Below are 15,284 nucleotides of genomic sequence, written 5' to 3' on the forward strand. Positions count from 1 at the left end.
TCCCGGTTGTTGGCTTTGACGATGGGGGTGTCTTCATGCTTAATAAATGTTCCCAGTGTGAAAGCTGTACTAAAGGAGAAACACAATGCAACCAAGACTAAAACAGTCCCTAAAGGTTCTTCATAGGAAAGAAAGGCTATAACTTTGGGGATGCATCCATCTTTCTTCTTGTTTGGGTACTGATCTTCTGGACACCTGTAACAGTCTTGTGTGTCTGAAAAAAAGAAAGAGGGCCCATCATACATGTACATGTGGGGAAATTTTCAGGATGACAACTGTTGATGCCATCAGACACACTCTTAATGCTGGGCTGAGTCCAGAGGCACTTTCAATGAACAAGACCCTTTCAAGAGAGTTCTGTCAGGGTCAAATGCACTGAATTTCACTGAAGTAAATATTGTAAAGGGGCGCTTCCCTGGTATTCCAACTCCTCTTGTCCCCAGCTGGAAGTACCGCTACTTAACCATCTGGCTCTCGTGTGCAAGAACCAGGCAATGGACCAAAAAAGCACTGCAGCAATATACAGTTTTTGCAGATGGTGTTTTGCTCCATGGTAAGACAAGACAGCAAGAAGGAGTGTGGTGGCAGCACCCCAGAATACTGCAAGCCTGTCAGCATCCTCCACGTCAATGTACATTGGAGCAGGTATAAGCAATGGCTGAAGTTCCTTACTTGGACTGCCATTTTTTCTTGCTCATTTACAACACAGGTCTAGCCATGTCTATGGAATGGAGGAAGTAACTTATTCTGAGGGTTACATTTCACTACTAGGAAGGTCCAAAGGAAACGGGGAGAGGATCCTATACAAAGAGTACCAGCATATTTTAGCTAAAAGCTCTTTGCTGTAGCTCAGACATAGAGGAAGAAAAAATCCATCCTTTTTGAAAGGGGGAAAGCTGCACAGAAGCTAGAAATTCAGTAAATGAATAGTGGTTTGCTGGAAGAGGGTGCAAGTAGGAGAATGACCAAGGAAACCTTGTCTTCATTTTCCCACATCTGGCATATAGAAGTGCAGCTTTTGATTCCTACATTATTCAACAATTAATTTCAAAAGCTTTCGCATTAGGGTTTCAGGTATTACCGTAGTCAGACACTGACTAGAACCAGGTTTACCTCCTTTCAAGAGAAAGATGCATCACACTGAGATCATTTGTGCTCACCTGTAGACTAACAACTGTACTATTTCCATGGATATATTAAATTAACCATTCAGTAAATATTTCACTGAATCGTGTGTTGCATTAGAAAATATAGTACAATGTGTCACTTACCTGTCATGTTTGAAACCTTCCCTTCTGGACATGAAATGCAATCATAGCAACAAAATTTCTCCCCTTCTTTCTTTTTCTTCTGAGAACCAGAATTGCAGGAATGGCTACACAATGAAATGGGAAGGACCTGTTGGCAAACAAGAGAGGGGTTCAGGAGAGGATGCTTAAAAATGTTAATGTCGGTCATCATCTGGTCTTTAAATAAAAGAGCAATTAACCTTGGACAATAAAATTAAATGGACCACTGAAAATTCAGGAGATTATTTCCTGAGCATTGCTGTTTTTGTTCCTTTTTTATTTGTTTGTTTAATATTTATTTATTTATTATTTGCTTTTATATACCACCCTAGTAGCCCAGAGGGCTCTCTGGGTGGTTTACAACCATTAAAACCTACCAATCCTAAACAAATAAATAAATTGGCTATACCATGACAGTATAAAATAACGTAGTTAAAATGAATTAAATAAATAAATATAGCATTAAAATTAACTAACTTTAAAATATTGGTTAAATAAAAAGGTCTTGACCTGGCGCCGAAAAGCATATAATGACTGCACCAGGCGGACGTCTCTAGCAAGCACATTCCATAGTCCGGGTGCCACCGCAGAGAAATCTCTCCTCCGAGTACTCTGTCTCCTAACCTCTTTCAAAGAGTGTTCCCGGAGGAGAGCCTCTGTTGCTGATCTTACCACCACTCATTCTTTTCTTTCTGTCTTAGACTCTGTTGCTTGACTGCAAAAAACTTGGGAATAGTAAAAAGGAACTGAATTCTCTTATAATTATCTTATTCCATGGTGGGAGTATTGCCAACACCTGTCCAATGGGCTTATGTTATCCCATTTTAATCATTTTAAACCCTTTAACAACCCTAATAACTGTTAGTTGAGCCTTGAAATATATTGTGTTTCCATTTCACAGGAAATAAAACACTCCATGTGGAATACTAAAAAAATTATGTACTACATACAATTGAAGGCACTTCATGAATTACTCAAAACGGGCAGGCTACGCAGCAAAGGAAATTTCTGCACTCAGACTCATCCATGCAGAAAGTGGGTGGATTGACAATACCTTAAGATCCATACCTGATTAAAATACTTGGGCCACACAATTATATCCTCATTAATTGTGAGTTCTTCTCCTTCAAGCTCCTTTGGATTCATCTTTCCAACTTTCACTCTAAGGAAGGAGTTGTTAGGAAATATGACCATGTTCATGATGTCAAATCCACCTTCCATTTCTCTATTATCATTAAAAGACACTGTTTCTCCAGCTGAATTATTAAGTGAAATGCCTTGAAGAAATAGATGGAGCTGGTGGAAAGAGGGGGAATAACAAAACACTGGGCTGGATCCAGACATTTTGTTAGTTAAAGTACCTATTGAAATCAGTTGGCTTATAAGCCAGCAATGCTCATCTAATGACCCATTGATTTCAATGGGTCTACTCTAAGTATGACTTGGGAGGTATGGTAAATTTGTTCAAATGTGCTAACTGAATTTTTAATTCACTTTCCAATTCAGAGCAAGTACCAACCTGAAGAAATGTAGTCAGATATTGATACATTTCTGAGTCTATATTGTCTTCCATGAAGCAAACAGATATATATTTTCCAGCATGTCCAAAATTTAAAACTGAGCAAAGAAAACTGTTCATGTTTCCAAAATGTCCTCATTTGTCCTATAGTCAATGAGTGAAGGGATTCAAAACTGGATATGTATAAAAATAAATATGTTGTTGTGTACATTGGTGAACAGGTCACAATGCTTTACAAATTCATACAGGTTTTTTTTAAAGAAAACTCAAGTTAAAACTGATTGCATTTAATTTCAAAAAGAGGCAGTCATTCCATTTCTAACTATATGAATGCTTGCATCAAACTTTTGGGAATCTTTGTGCTTGTTTATTTTGTTTATTTATTCATTTATTTATTTAACAACTTTTCTATCCTGTCCCCTACAGAATGTCTCAGGACAGCTTGCAATAAACAAGTAGACTAAAACTTATCCCATAGCATCCGACCATTCATATACTAAAAGCCCAGTTAAAGTCAATTAAACATTAAAATATCAGGAAAATAAAAAGGGTTTTGCCTGATGCCGAAAAGAATATAAAGTCGGCACCAGGCAAACCTATCTGGGGAATGTTGAGATTTCAGAACAAGCACTGTTCCGTGCTCATTTTGTGTACCATCCAGACCTAACCTAATACAATACATCTCCTTGTGCAATAGAAAGCTGAACATGTAATGCTCAAATAATTGACAAAAATGTTAATGCACAGAGTTTCTTCAATGCAGTAATATGTACTTAATAATTTGTGCAGGAAGGAGTTTGATACTTTCTCAGTTTGAATAAATCTTTTCATGGCAAAAAAGGCATTTCATAGGGAAGACATTACCTGCCAAGGGTGGAGTTCTTGCAGTTCGTCTCTTTTATCTGTCACAGTTGCTCCATGCCTCAATCTAGATGAGATTAGGGAATTCAAAGCATGTGCCACAGCATAGACAGCATTATAAATACTATAACTGTGGCCAGTCATGTGTGTTTCAAAAAATGGTCCAGGAAGGCTTCCCAGCTTCTCCTTCCCAGAGCATGTATCACTGTCTCTCATTGGCTCACTGCAACTGGGAAAGAAACAGTCAAATGCTTGTTCCCAGAACAGCTTCAGAAAGCCATTTGCTTGTGTTTCACAAGGTTTGATGCTCCAGAGCCATTTATCAAAGGCTTGTGGATCCTTTGAGTGAATACTGAAGGAAATGGTGCCGTGGAAGATCCCCAGATCTGGGTCTCCAAATCTTGTTAATGCAAAATCAATCTGGGCTGTCATAATCCACACTTTCTCAATCTCTTCATCTAGATAATTGGCCACAATTTTCAGCAGTATAATACTCATCGTTTCTCCATAGAGAACAAATACATTGGCTTTCTTGTCTCTAAAGTGGTCATGCATGTTTGAGTTCATGTAATTGAAGGCACCGTTTGTAAACCAAACAGCTTGTTTTGGAATTCTTTCCACAAAAGCAGAACAAATGTCACTCTGGGAAAGCAACGGCTCCAGGACCTGCAAGAAATGTGCTCCACTCTCATCATCCACAGCAAGGAGACCCACCCATCTCCACCTAAAATGTTTCAGCAGATGTATAATGCCAGCATACTGATGAGCTTCATTTGGGACCATTCGGTAAAAAGAAGCACTCTGCATTGTAAAACTCTCCTTTAGGGAGAAGGAGCCATATGTAAGCTAAACAAAAGAAAGCTCTGATTAGTTTAGAGACTGGTTCATAGGGTCGTCTAAGTCTGTCTGTATCTGCTTGTGCAATGAACATTTCCTTAAATAAGAGTCAACTTTGAGTGCACTCAATGATGCAATACACCAGCCTTCACAAACCTGGGGCCTTCCACATGAATTGTATTACAATACCCATCATCCCAGGCAGAACTTGTAATCAGTAAACCTGGTTTTATTTTCTCATTAGTTTATTACAGTTCTAAACTACCCTGTAGCTGACTGTGTCCAGTTTGGAGCACAGGCCTTCCCTTATTTATTTATTGGTTATATTTATATCCCATGCTGCTTCTTCGAAGGAACTCTAGGATACATCATTCTCCTCCTCTTCTCAAACTTATCCTAACAGCAACTGAGTGAGGTAGGTTGGTCTGAGACTCTGTGACTGGCACAAAGTCACCCAGTGAGTTCCACAACTGAGTGGGGACCAGAACCTAGATCTGTCGAGTCCTAGTCCTTCACTCTTAACCACTACACCACACTTCTTCCTCTTGGCTTTGTTTTGTTTGGAGAGAGAGAAAGAAGAATCTTCCTTCTTACTGAACATGCCCTTTTTCCTGGATTTGGTACTCTTTGGGGCCACCCTTCCCACCCCTAACCCCAACTTGCTCTTTTGAGTTAGAAGCCAGGCTCTTTAGTAACTGGACTCATTATTTCCCTACAATTTTAGTTACTGGTCAGTCTCTAGTTTCACTGCTTCTCCTTCTCCCATTTCAAAGCACTTTCTATTCCTTAAACTTGTTCTATTAATCTTTTAATAACAGTAAAGCTTAAAGAGAAAGAAAAAAGAAAATACAAAAAACCGGATAAACATCAAGATCTTAAACAAATGTTTCATGGAATATCAAGGATTTAAAAAAATTCACTGTGAGTTACTATCCTTTTTACTAAATCTACTCTACTGTACACAAAGTTCTTTTTTATGAACTTCTCTAGACAAATCGCTCATCGCTTTAGTACTTGCTGTGTGGCACACACTCCTTGTTTTTAACTGAAAGAGCATTCATTGTGGATGTGGTTTACCTGGATTTCAGCAAGGCCTTTGACAAAGTGCCCCGTGATATCCTGGTGGAGAAACTGAGGAGTTTTGGAATACACCAAAGAACTGTCCAGTGGATTAGGGCATGGTTGACTGACCGAAAGCACAAGGTAACCATAGTGGAGAATCATCGGGATAGCAGCCAGTGACAAGCGGGGTCCCCCAGGGCTCTGTCCTGGGGCCGATCCTGTTAAATCTTTTCATAAATGACATGGAAGAAGGGGTGAACAGTCTGCTGATCAAATTCGCAGATGATACTAAAACTGGAGAAGTGGCCACAACTGAGGAGCAGGTACTCCAGATCCAAAAGGATCTGGACAGACTATGAAAGTGGGCAGGAGACAACAGGATGGTGTTCAATATGGATAAGTGCAAGGTCTTGCACTTGGGGCATAGGAATAGGTGTCATAAGTACAGGTTAGGTGACAAGTGGCTGGAGAGCGGCACTTGTGAAAGGGACCTCGGGGTGCTGATTGACTGCAGGCTAAACATGAGTCAGCAGTGTGATGTGGTGGTCAAGAGGGCAAATGCCATCCTTGGTTGCATAGCCAGAAATGTGGCTTCTAGTTCGAGAGATATAGCCAGGTTAGAGTCAGTGCAGCATAGGGCCACAAGGTTGGTGGCCGGTTTGCAGGGGATGGGGCATGAGGCGAGACTGAGGGAACTGGGTCTCTTCAGCCTGGAGAAGGGGAGACTCAGAAGGAATATGTTGGTGACATACAGGTGCGTGAGCGGATGTCACATGGAGATGGGTAGAGACCTGTTCTCCCCTGCAGAGGAAGGCAGGACGCGCTCCAATGGAGCAAAGCTCAGGGAAGCAAGGTTCCATTTAGATGCCAGGAAACATTTCCTGACAGTTAGGACCCCGAGGGTGTGGAATGGGCTTCCACGAGAGGCCCCATCAGTGAGGGTGTTCAAAGATAGACTGGACATGCACATGGTGGGCATGTCATGAGCGAAGCCAGCCGGAGCCGGGGGTCACGCTAAATGGCCCAGGAGGCCCCTTCTGACTCGCTCTGTTTCTATGTTTCTATTGTTTCCCTGCTTCAGTGTTAAAATGTATTTTCCAAACAGAGCTTTTAATGGCTTTGGGTCAGTTCTCATTATAATCTCATCCACTGAGTCAAGATCATCTTGATGCAGGTAAATTAGAAGATGCAGAAAAATTAGAAAGGGTCCAGTGGAGGGCAACAAAAATGACCCAGGGTTTGGAAACTCTGCCCATTGAGGAGAGACTGAAAGAACTGGACATGTTCAGCCTTGAGAAGAGAAGACTGAGGAGAGACATGATATCCATCTCTAAGTATCTCAAAGGCTGTCACAAAGAGGAAGGTCAAGATCTCTTCTTGCTGATGCTGGAGTTTAGGACATGGAGTAATCAATTCAAGCTGTGACAACCCAGATTCAGGCTGGATATCAGGAAAAGTTTCTTCACTCAATATGACAGTGGAACCAGCTGTCTAGAGAGGTAGTGGGTTCTCCCACACTAGAAACATTCAAGGAAAAACTGGACAGCCATCTGAGTGGGTTGTTCTAAATTGGTGTCCTGCAACAGCAGGGGCTGGACCTGATGGCCTTCATGGCCCCTTCCAACTCTACTATTCTATGATTCTATCTTCTAAAGTAATCTGAGCAAAGTGCCTGAATGTCCTGCCCTTCCTGTTCCATCTGCCTGACTGAATTTATTCTTGTTTGCATTGTCCCTTAAAACTTTGCACAAAATCATCTTTCTCTCCCCCTGCCCACTCCACCACAATCTTAATGTCCATAAATCTGCATGATTCATAAAAATACCCTCACACACATCCTACCTGTGGAATGTTGTAAAGGCGTAATATATCTGACATGCGGAATGAGATTTCGGCACCCAGTCCCCCAATGATGGCCATGATGGGAGGTCTCTGGTTGTCACATTTGTAGTTGGGGATAAATTTTTGGGATTTGAAGAGCAACTCCATTGTGGTACGATAGGTCAACTTCATGTCATAGTAGCTGTCGCAGATGTGGAATCCCAGAGTAATATTGGGCAAGAGTTTGGGATCCTTGTTGATTTCATTTACAGCAAATGCCAGGGTGGTGACATGCTGGTAGAACTTGGTCACCATACTGCAAAGAGAGATAGGTGTACTTAGAAGAATCAATGTGGGGAAGCTACCAAAGTAATACAGAAAAAAGGAAAGAGATGCACAAGGATGAGGGTTGCAAAAGAAATTTCTTCCAGTTCAGTTCCGTTGGCATGCCCTAGAAATAGGCTCAGGCACAACCTATGAAATTCGCAGAACAAAGGTCATGAAAAACTGTGAAAATGGGCATAAAGGTGCACCTCTCTATAACCGAACAAGTTTGCATTGATCAATGAGAGAAAATGCAAGCAATGTGCAAAAAAAAACACACACACACACACACACACACACACACAAACCTGCTTTGAAAGGGAAACAATGCTTGAAAGTTCACAAGCGGCAAGGTAGAATTTGGAGACACCTGCAGGAATTTGGAGAAACCTGCAGAAATTTGTGCATTTGTATACACAAGAGAAGACAGGGAGACAGAACAGGTGTCTGTCTGTGAAGCACAACTGAAAAGAGGCTAAAAACCAAGCTTGTAAAGCAGGGTGAATCTCACATGTAGGACACCAGGAGCAAAGTAATGTCCAGGTGAGTCGGGGCTGGTACTGCCTTGCACCAGGGTGAAACCAACAGTTTCAAGGAACATACAGCAGGAGAACGGATGAAGACAGGAACAGCATGGTAGAAGGCAGTTGTGTGTCTTTCTTGTGTGTTGGTGCTAGTGCACTACTTCAAGCAACAAAACCGCAGCTTGTTCCCATGCTTTTAAGAACTGCAAATTGCAAATGTTTAAGTTGTTAGTCTGGATTTTACTCTCTGTTTGGAGGGGCTGCTTTAGTTTGTTGCATAGGTTTGTATGTGTGGCTGTGTTATCTCTGAATTTCTGTCCAGAGCTGGGATGTTCAACCTAACATGAGGAACACTGCACTACATGGTAAGAGCACTGTATGATGCTGTCTAGAAGCTTAAATGCCCCACCTTCCCATAATAGTGGGCAATCACCATACTGTGATATTGAAGGATTGTTACAATTTTGGGGAAGTGAATTCCAGCCACATTTCTCAGTGAGACTCAAGTCTGAATACAGAATGCAAAGCAGGAAGGAAGTAATGTGAATTTAAGTGGAGCATTCTGAGAAAGAAAAGAGCTCTCCTCTAAATGCACATGTGTGGCAAGCTATTCCATTTGTGCACGGCGATGGCTCGGTGGCCCAGAGTTCTTTCCTCTGCAAGCTTCAGCAGCATCGCTGCACACAGTGACACAGGGAAAAGACAAGAGAATTCCTTACAATGGGATTTCAAACAGCTTCTTTGAAGGGTGTTCCTCAAAGGAAAGCTGGCGGAAAATGTAAATGATCTGAGATGCGATCCCGCCAATGAGCAGGTCTTCTGTTTGATGCCACTCATGAGGAATGGGGAGGGAGTCACTCACAGGGCACTGCGTGGTATCCACCTTGCATATCATGTAAAGCAGGAGAAGCAGCATCAAGAGCATCACCATCCTGACTTGCAAGTTCCCCCCTAGAGCTGATGGCCCCGTGCCTGTCCACAGCCTCATTGCCAGCTTATGCGACCGCTTCCAAGCACTCTGCTTAAACCCTGCACAAAGTAAGAGATAGCATCCCGACATTTAACATTGGCCAAATCTGCCGAGCAGGTCTTGGGTGTCTAGAAATTCAAAATCAGCCCTATACTATGGAAGGGGGGAAAGACGCAACCCTTTCTGCCTCTCACCCTCTGGTCTGAACATCACAGGTGTGGGGATTAATACTTTCAGTTTTCCTTCTGGATTCTTTTCTTTTAGTGCTTTCTGGAAAGCTGCTGAAGCTTCATCCCAGAGAAGCAACAACAGCTGTTCATATAATTGCAGGGGAAATAATTACAGCTGCCCAGTTGAGTCTCTTGGGTGCCAAGAGCATACATTTGGTCCCTTACCAGCACTGATGGAGGTAAATACTTCCATCTCTCCACTGCTCCTTCATAAAATTTGTAGAAAGATTCAAGGTGGCCACAATGGACACAATCGCCATCTCATGGGTTCTTCCGAAACCAAGGAGCTGTTGTAGTTGAGGTCTGTGAGGGCTCAGATGCTACGTTCTATTTTATGGTATGTAAATATCATCCAACTGTGCATTCCACTAGGAGTGACTGAAATCATTGACACCTGAGAGGGTAATATAAAAGCCAGCACAAATGTATTTGTCATGAAATGATTGAGATGTTTATTTATTTTCCGATTTATATCCTGCCTTTTTCCTGCAAGGGGCTCAAGGCAGCTTACATCCTTCTCCTCCTCCATCTTAGCCCCACAACAACAACCCTGTGAGGTAGGTTGGGCTGAGAGGCTGTGACTGGCCCAAAGTCACCCAGTTGGCTCCATGGCGGAGCGGTGACTAGAACCCAGATCATCTGAGTCCCAGTCCTGTGCTCTTAACCACTTCACCACACTGGCTCTCACAAAATGAGCAGATATTAAAGAAACTGCCCAATGCACATTTTGACAGAAAAAAAGTCCGACACAACAGTGTGTTCCCAGCCAGCTTCGATGTTTCCCTATCTAAACATGCTCAGCATTGCACCTCCAGGCTGCAATAGCAATATCAAATTTCAAAGGACCAGTGCCGAGAAAGATGCCTGAAAGTTCTCAGGGGTGCCCACTCTTGCCGTACCTGCTCCTCCACTCCACCATCTGATGAAACGGAGGCATTTCAGGTTGACACCAGCAGAGCCTGCAGGAAGACCGCTCTCCTCCTCCCTCGCTGGACTGAAGTGCCAAGCCTGCTCTTTCCACAAAGCAAACGGTGACTGGCTGACTTTCAGAGACCTGATGTGCACAGGGAAATGTTCACACAGAATGACAAGCCATATTGGAAACTGTGTGAATTCAGCCATTTGCTATGTTGTAAATCCACTTCTGGGTAAATTCTGCAGTGTCGCATCACTTGCGGTGACTTTGACACCCCGAGTGATTAGCAGCGGGGGGGGGGGGTTGTTTTAAAACTTGGTTACAGCAACACAAACAGGAAGGTGGACTGAGCAAGGCCCATGACTGAGGGGAAGAACCAAGTCCTGTGGGTCTCCCGTTGCCCAGCAGCTGCATGGACAGGTTCTCTTCCTCTGTGATGCACACTTGAACATTCTGTGGTTGTCACTCACACAGAAGCCGCACGTTGGTGGAAGGCAGCAAGCTTGGCCGGCAGGCTGTCCTTGAGAACACCTGAAAGTGTGGCGATGCATCTTCAGAGCTGCCTGAAAGTTTGGGGATGCATCTTCAGTGCTGCCTCCTTGACCTTTGGGAATCTCGTTTAATCCTGTGCAGAGACCTCCTGTTTTGCCTGCTTCTGTATCTTGCATGGAAACTCCTGCAGAGCTTTCTGGCATGGAGAGAGGGTCGGGACTGGTCCTGCAGAAACTGGCACTGTTCCTTTTCCTCGCTCAGAATGTTTCTAACGCATCGGTCCATTGTCAGATGGGTAAGCGCTGCATCTGTGTCCTGCAGAAACTGTTAAGGACCGGATAGGATGTTTCTCCCATCCAATATTTCTCAATAAGGGGTCGAAATCTGATCCTTGCTTCAGGGTCCCCTATTCCTGCTAAAGGGAACTCCATGCTTTGGAAGGAGAAGATACGTTCCTTCATCTGATCCCACACACAGGAATACATTTTTGGCTCCCCAGCATGGAAGTGAACTAATTCACTGCCATTAGAGTCAGGTACAAAAAGGGAGGGCAGCTAGTCCAGTGTCATTCCTGACACCTCAACAGAGGCAGCACCTCATGAGGAAGAGTCAAATGCCCAAAGAGAGAATCAGACATCAGAACAGGAGGATTTATACTTGAGGCCCTGTGGCCTAGTGACCCTTCCACAACCTGGCTTGGGAGTAGCTGAACAGATAGCCATCCCTCATCCTGACCCTTTACCCCTTGGGCAAACAGTCAAGCCCCTGTCCGACCACGAGGGCCTTGAGAGAAAAGACACTACAAGTTCTGCCCATGAAGAGCATGGGCAGGATACCCCCCTTCCTCCTGATGCTGAGTCTCCTGAACAAGACACAGAAGACGCAGGAGGCGGGATAGATTTGTCTCACGCGACTCTTAGACATTCCTTACTCTTATTGGAACAAAAGGAAGCTTTGTCCCACCTCAGGAGGGAAATGTGGGACAAAGAAAGCTAATCCCATGTGGGTTCCCTGAGGGACGTCATTAAGAAGGTAGCAACTAACTTGTAAAGGCCATTACAGTAGAGCTTATTCGTAGCATCATAAATCTTGTAGAAAAGTAGCAATAAAAGACTTTAGCTTTATTGCTGGCTTAAGCATGGGCCATTTTACAACTGTGAGATGAAACCTCACAACATCCAGTCAGAAAATGTCATTATTTATTATTATTTATTACAAATGTTTATATCCCGTCCTTCCCAGAAGCGCTCAGGATGGCTTACATAATATAAAATTCTAAAATACAATATTAAAACTACAATTATTAAAACATTTAAAATTGAACATGTAAACTAAAAAAGAGGAAATAGAAAGTGCAACTGTGAAGCAAACGAAACAAAAAGTCTTAAAATGTCTAAAACCCTTAATTGTTAAAATGATGGTTAAATAAAAAGGTCTTTACCTGGCGCCAGAACGAGTGTAACATCGGCACCAGGTGGACCTCTCTGGGGAGCACATTGCAAGTCTGATTGTAGACAATGATGGGAGAAAAGCATTCTTTTCTTTCATGGACAAATATTCACAAATATGGTTGCTAAGGGCATGCCATAAGCACCGGGCAAGGATCTAACGAAAAGCCATCTGGGATTCCCCACTCTCCCAGTCACCTGGGCAAAATCCCACCCAGAATCTCCCCGGTCCCTGATCCCATTGCATTCAGCACATGCCAAACCCAAGCTTGGGGAAGAGAATAGTTTATTAAAAGGGTAACATACAGAGGCGGAGGGACTAAAACACAGCATCTAAAAGGATCAAACCAGGTAAAAAGGGGGAAGGGAGGGGAAAAGGAGAATTGGACAGCAGAAACAAATTAGGCTATCCCCAACTCCCTAAGCCTTGTTGGCCCACTCAGGAAAATAACAAAGTACTTCTAACCTCGTCTATACACAGTAACTCTACTTTCTGTGGGTACAGGATATGCGGGATGTCACAGAACTCGTCAACGGTGAATCGGCAGCCAAATGAACCTCCCAAGAGAGGAACTAAAGGCATAATTCCCATGCATTTCAGTTGGACTCTTCTAAATACTGCCACATTTGTGTTCAGGCCATGATCTTTGCACATTTTTGCTTTGCTTCAGATGCGTGATCCTACTTTTGTTATTCAATGGTTTCTTTGTTTGCTTGCTTTAAGAATTGAGCCTGTTTTCCAAAGAAGTGAGAAATTAGAGAAGGAAGGGACATTGCCAGCTATGCTGTATTCTCCAATTTTCCTTGAGATGCTCCTGAGAAATAAAACTTGGCTGCTTGAAATTTATATGTACACATGAGGATGTCCAAGAGCCACTGAAAAGGGGGTTCAGGGCTTGAGGACAAGCTTGCAGTGGGGAAGCAAGTGATTGATCAGCCCAAGGAAAAGGAAGACTGAAATGTGGACCTGATGAGCACCAATACTGGTGATCTTAAAACCTGGACATGGAGATAAGAAGTGCTGGAGAGAGGATTCTTGCAGTGAAACAGAACAGCCTCCTTCCATGGCTCTGGGGAGAATAAAACTTAGATGATGGGGGTATGTAAGACTGAGGGAAAGAGGTGGCCTTCGGGTTACAGCTGCTCTGCAATGCATGTGCTCAGTTGTGTGAGTCCATTACTTTTTGTGTGACCAGGCGTCTTTCTCCACCTTCTTTTTATTTGTGCTGGGTTCAACAGAGAAGCAGATCAAGACAGCAAGAGGACAAAAGTGAAGCCACAGGTAACAACCTTCTTTTCATCCCAACACCTAGGCTCAGTGGAAAAGCAGTCAGAAGGCCATGGCTTAAATTAAATTAAACATAGGAACATAGAAACAGAGTGAGTCAGAAGGGTTCTCCTGGGCCATCTAGTCTGACCTCCGGCACCAGTCGGCTCTGCTCACAATATGCCCACCATGTGGACGTCCAGTCTATCCTTGAACACCCGCACCGATGGGGCCTCAACGACCTCTCATGGAAGCCCATCCCACACGCTTGGGGTCCTGACTGTCAGCAAGTGCTTCTTGGCATCCAAATTGAACCTTGGCTCCCTGAGCTGTTCTCCATTGGAGCGTGTCCTGCCTTCCTCTGCAGAGGAGAACAGGTCTCTACCCGTCTCCATGTGACATCCCGTCACATATCTGTATGTCGCCAAAATATCCCCTCTGAGTCTCCTCTTCTCCAGGCTGAAGAGACTCAGTTTCCTCAGTCTTGCCTCATATGGCATCCCCTGCAAACCGGCCACCAGCCTTGTGGCCCTACGCTGAACTGACTCCAACCTGGCTATATCCTTTCTGCAATGAGGGGCCCAAAACTGAACACAATACTCCAGTTGCAGGCGCGCCAGAGTCATGTAGAGTGGTAGTAATACCTCTCCTGATCTAGAAGCCACACTTCTGGCTATGCAACCAAGGGTGTTGTTCGCCCTCTTGTCCATAGCATCACACTGCTGACTCATGTTTAGCCTGCAGCCAACCAGCACCCCGAGGTCCCTTTCACAAGGGCTGCTCTCCAGCCACTTGTCACCTAATCTGTACTTATGACACCTATTCCTATGCCCCAAGTGCAAGACCTTGCACTTCTTCTTCTTCTTCTTCTTCTTCTTCTTCTTCTTCTTCTTCTTCTTCTTATTATTATTATTATTATTATTATTATTATTATTATTATTATAACATTTCTATGCTGCCCCTTGCCGAAACCTCGGGGCGGCTTACAACACGATTGAACACCATCCTGTTGTCTCCTGCCCACTTCCATAGTCTGTCCAGATTCTTTTGGATCTGGAGTATCTGCTCCTCAGTTGTGGCCACTGCTCCAGTTTTAGCGTCGTCTGCGAATTCGATCAGCAGACTGTTCACCCCTTCTTCCATGTCGTTAATGAAAAGATTAAACAGGATCGGCCCCAGGACAGAGCCCTGGGGGACGCCGCTTGTCACTGGATGCCATCCCGATGATTCTCCACTAATGGTTACCTTGTGCTTTCGGTCAGTCAACCATGCCCTAATCCACCGGACAGTGCTTTGGTGTATCCCAAAACTCCTCAGTTTCCCCATCAGGGTATCATGGGGCACTTTGTCAAAGGCCTTGCTGAAATCCAGGTATAGCACATCCACTGCATCCCCTCCATCTTGCCATCTCAAAACCTTGTCATAGAATTCCACAAAGTTTGTCTGGCAGGACCTGTTTTTGCGGAAGCCGTGTTGTGTGGCTGTCAGCCTCCCTTCCCTATCTAGCATCACTAGATCTCTCTCCATTAAGAGCCTTTCCGTTGTTTTTCCTACAATGGACTTAAGGCTAACTGGTCTATAATTCCCCATGTCCTTTCTACTACCCTTTTTGAAAATTGGGACCACTGATGCCATCCTCCAGTCATCTGGAGCTTCACCCGTTCTCCATGAGGTCTCAAAAATGGAGGCCAGCGGGCGTGAGAGAACCCCTGCCAACTCTCTAA

The 15,284-nt window shown here is 43.8% G+C and overlaps 1 protein-coding gene across 1 annotated transcript in view; it reads right to left on the bottom strand.

Moving 5' to 3' along the window:
- LOC123035329 (vomeronasal type-2 receptor 26-like) overlaps positions 1-9,168 on the bottom strand; it is a 9,853-nt gene extending 685 nt beyond the window's left edge. Inside the window, exons 1-6 of the mRNA XM_044453371.1 lie at positions 8,957-9,168; positions 7,411-7,705; positions 3,673-4,335; positions 2,358-2,585; positions 1,272-1,398; positions 1-214 (exon numbers count right to left, since the gene is read on the bottom strand). The exon at positions 1-214 is cut by the window's left edge and continues 685 nt beyond it. Coding sequence (XP_044309306.1) covers positions 1-214; positions 1,272-1,398; positions 2,358-2,585; positions 3,673-4,335; positions 7,411-7,705; positions 8,957-9,168 — 1,739 coding nt within the window. The remainder of the gene's footprint in view (positions 215-1,271; positions 1,399-2,357; positions 2,586-3,672; positions 4,336-7,410; positions 7,706-8,956) is intronic.
- Positions 9,169-15,284: the final 6,116 nt, after the last annotated feature.

The sequence above is a fragment of the Varanus komodoensis genome, unplaced genomic scaffold (assembly GCF_004798865.1).
Source record: "Varanus komodoensis strain SLA01 unplaced genomic scaffold, ASM479886v1 scaffold784, whole genome shotgun sequence".
Taxonomy (NCBI): Eukaryota; Metazoa; Chordata; class Lepidosauria; order Squamata; family Varanidae; genus Varanus; species Varanus komodoensis.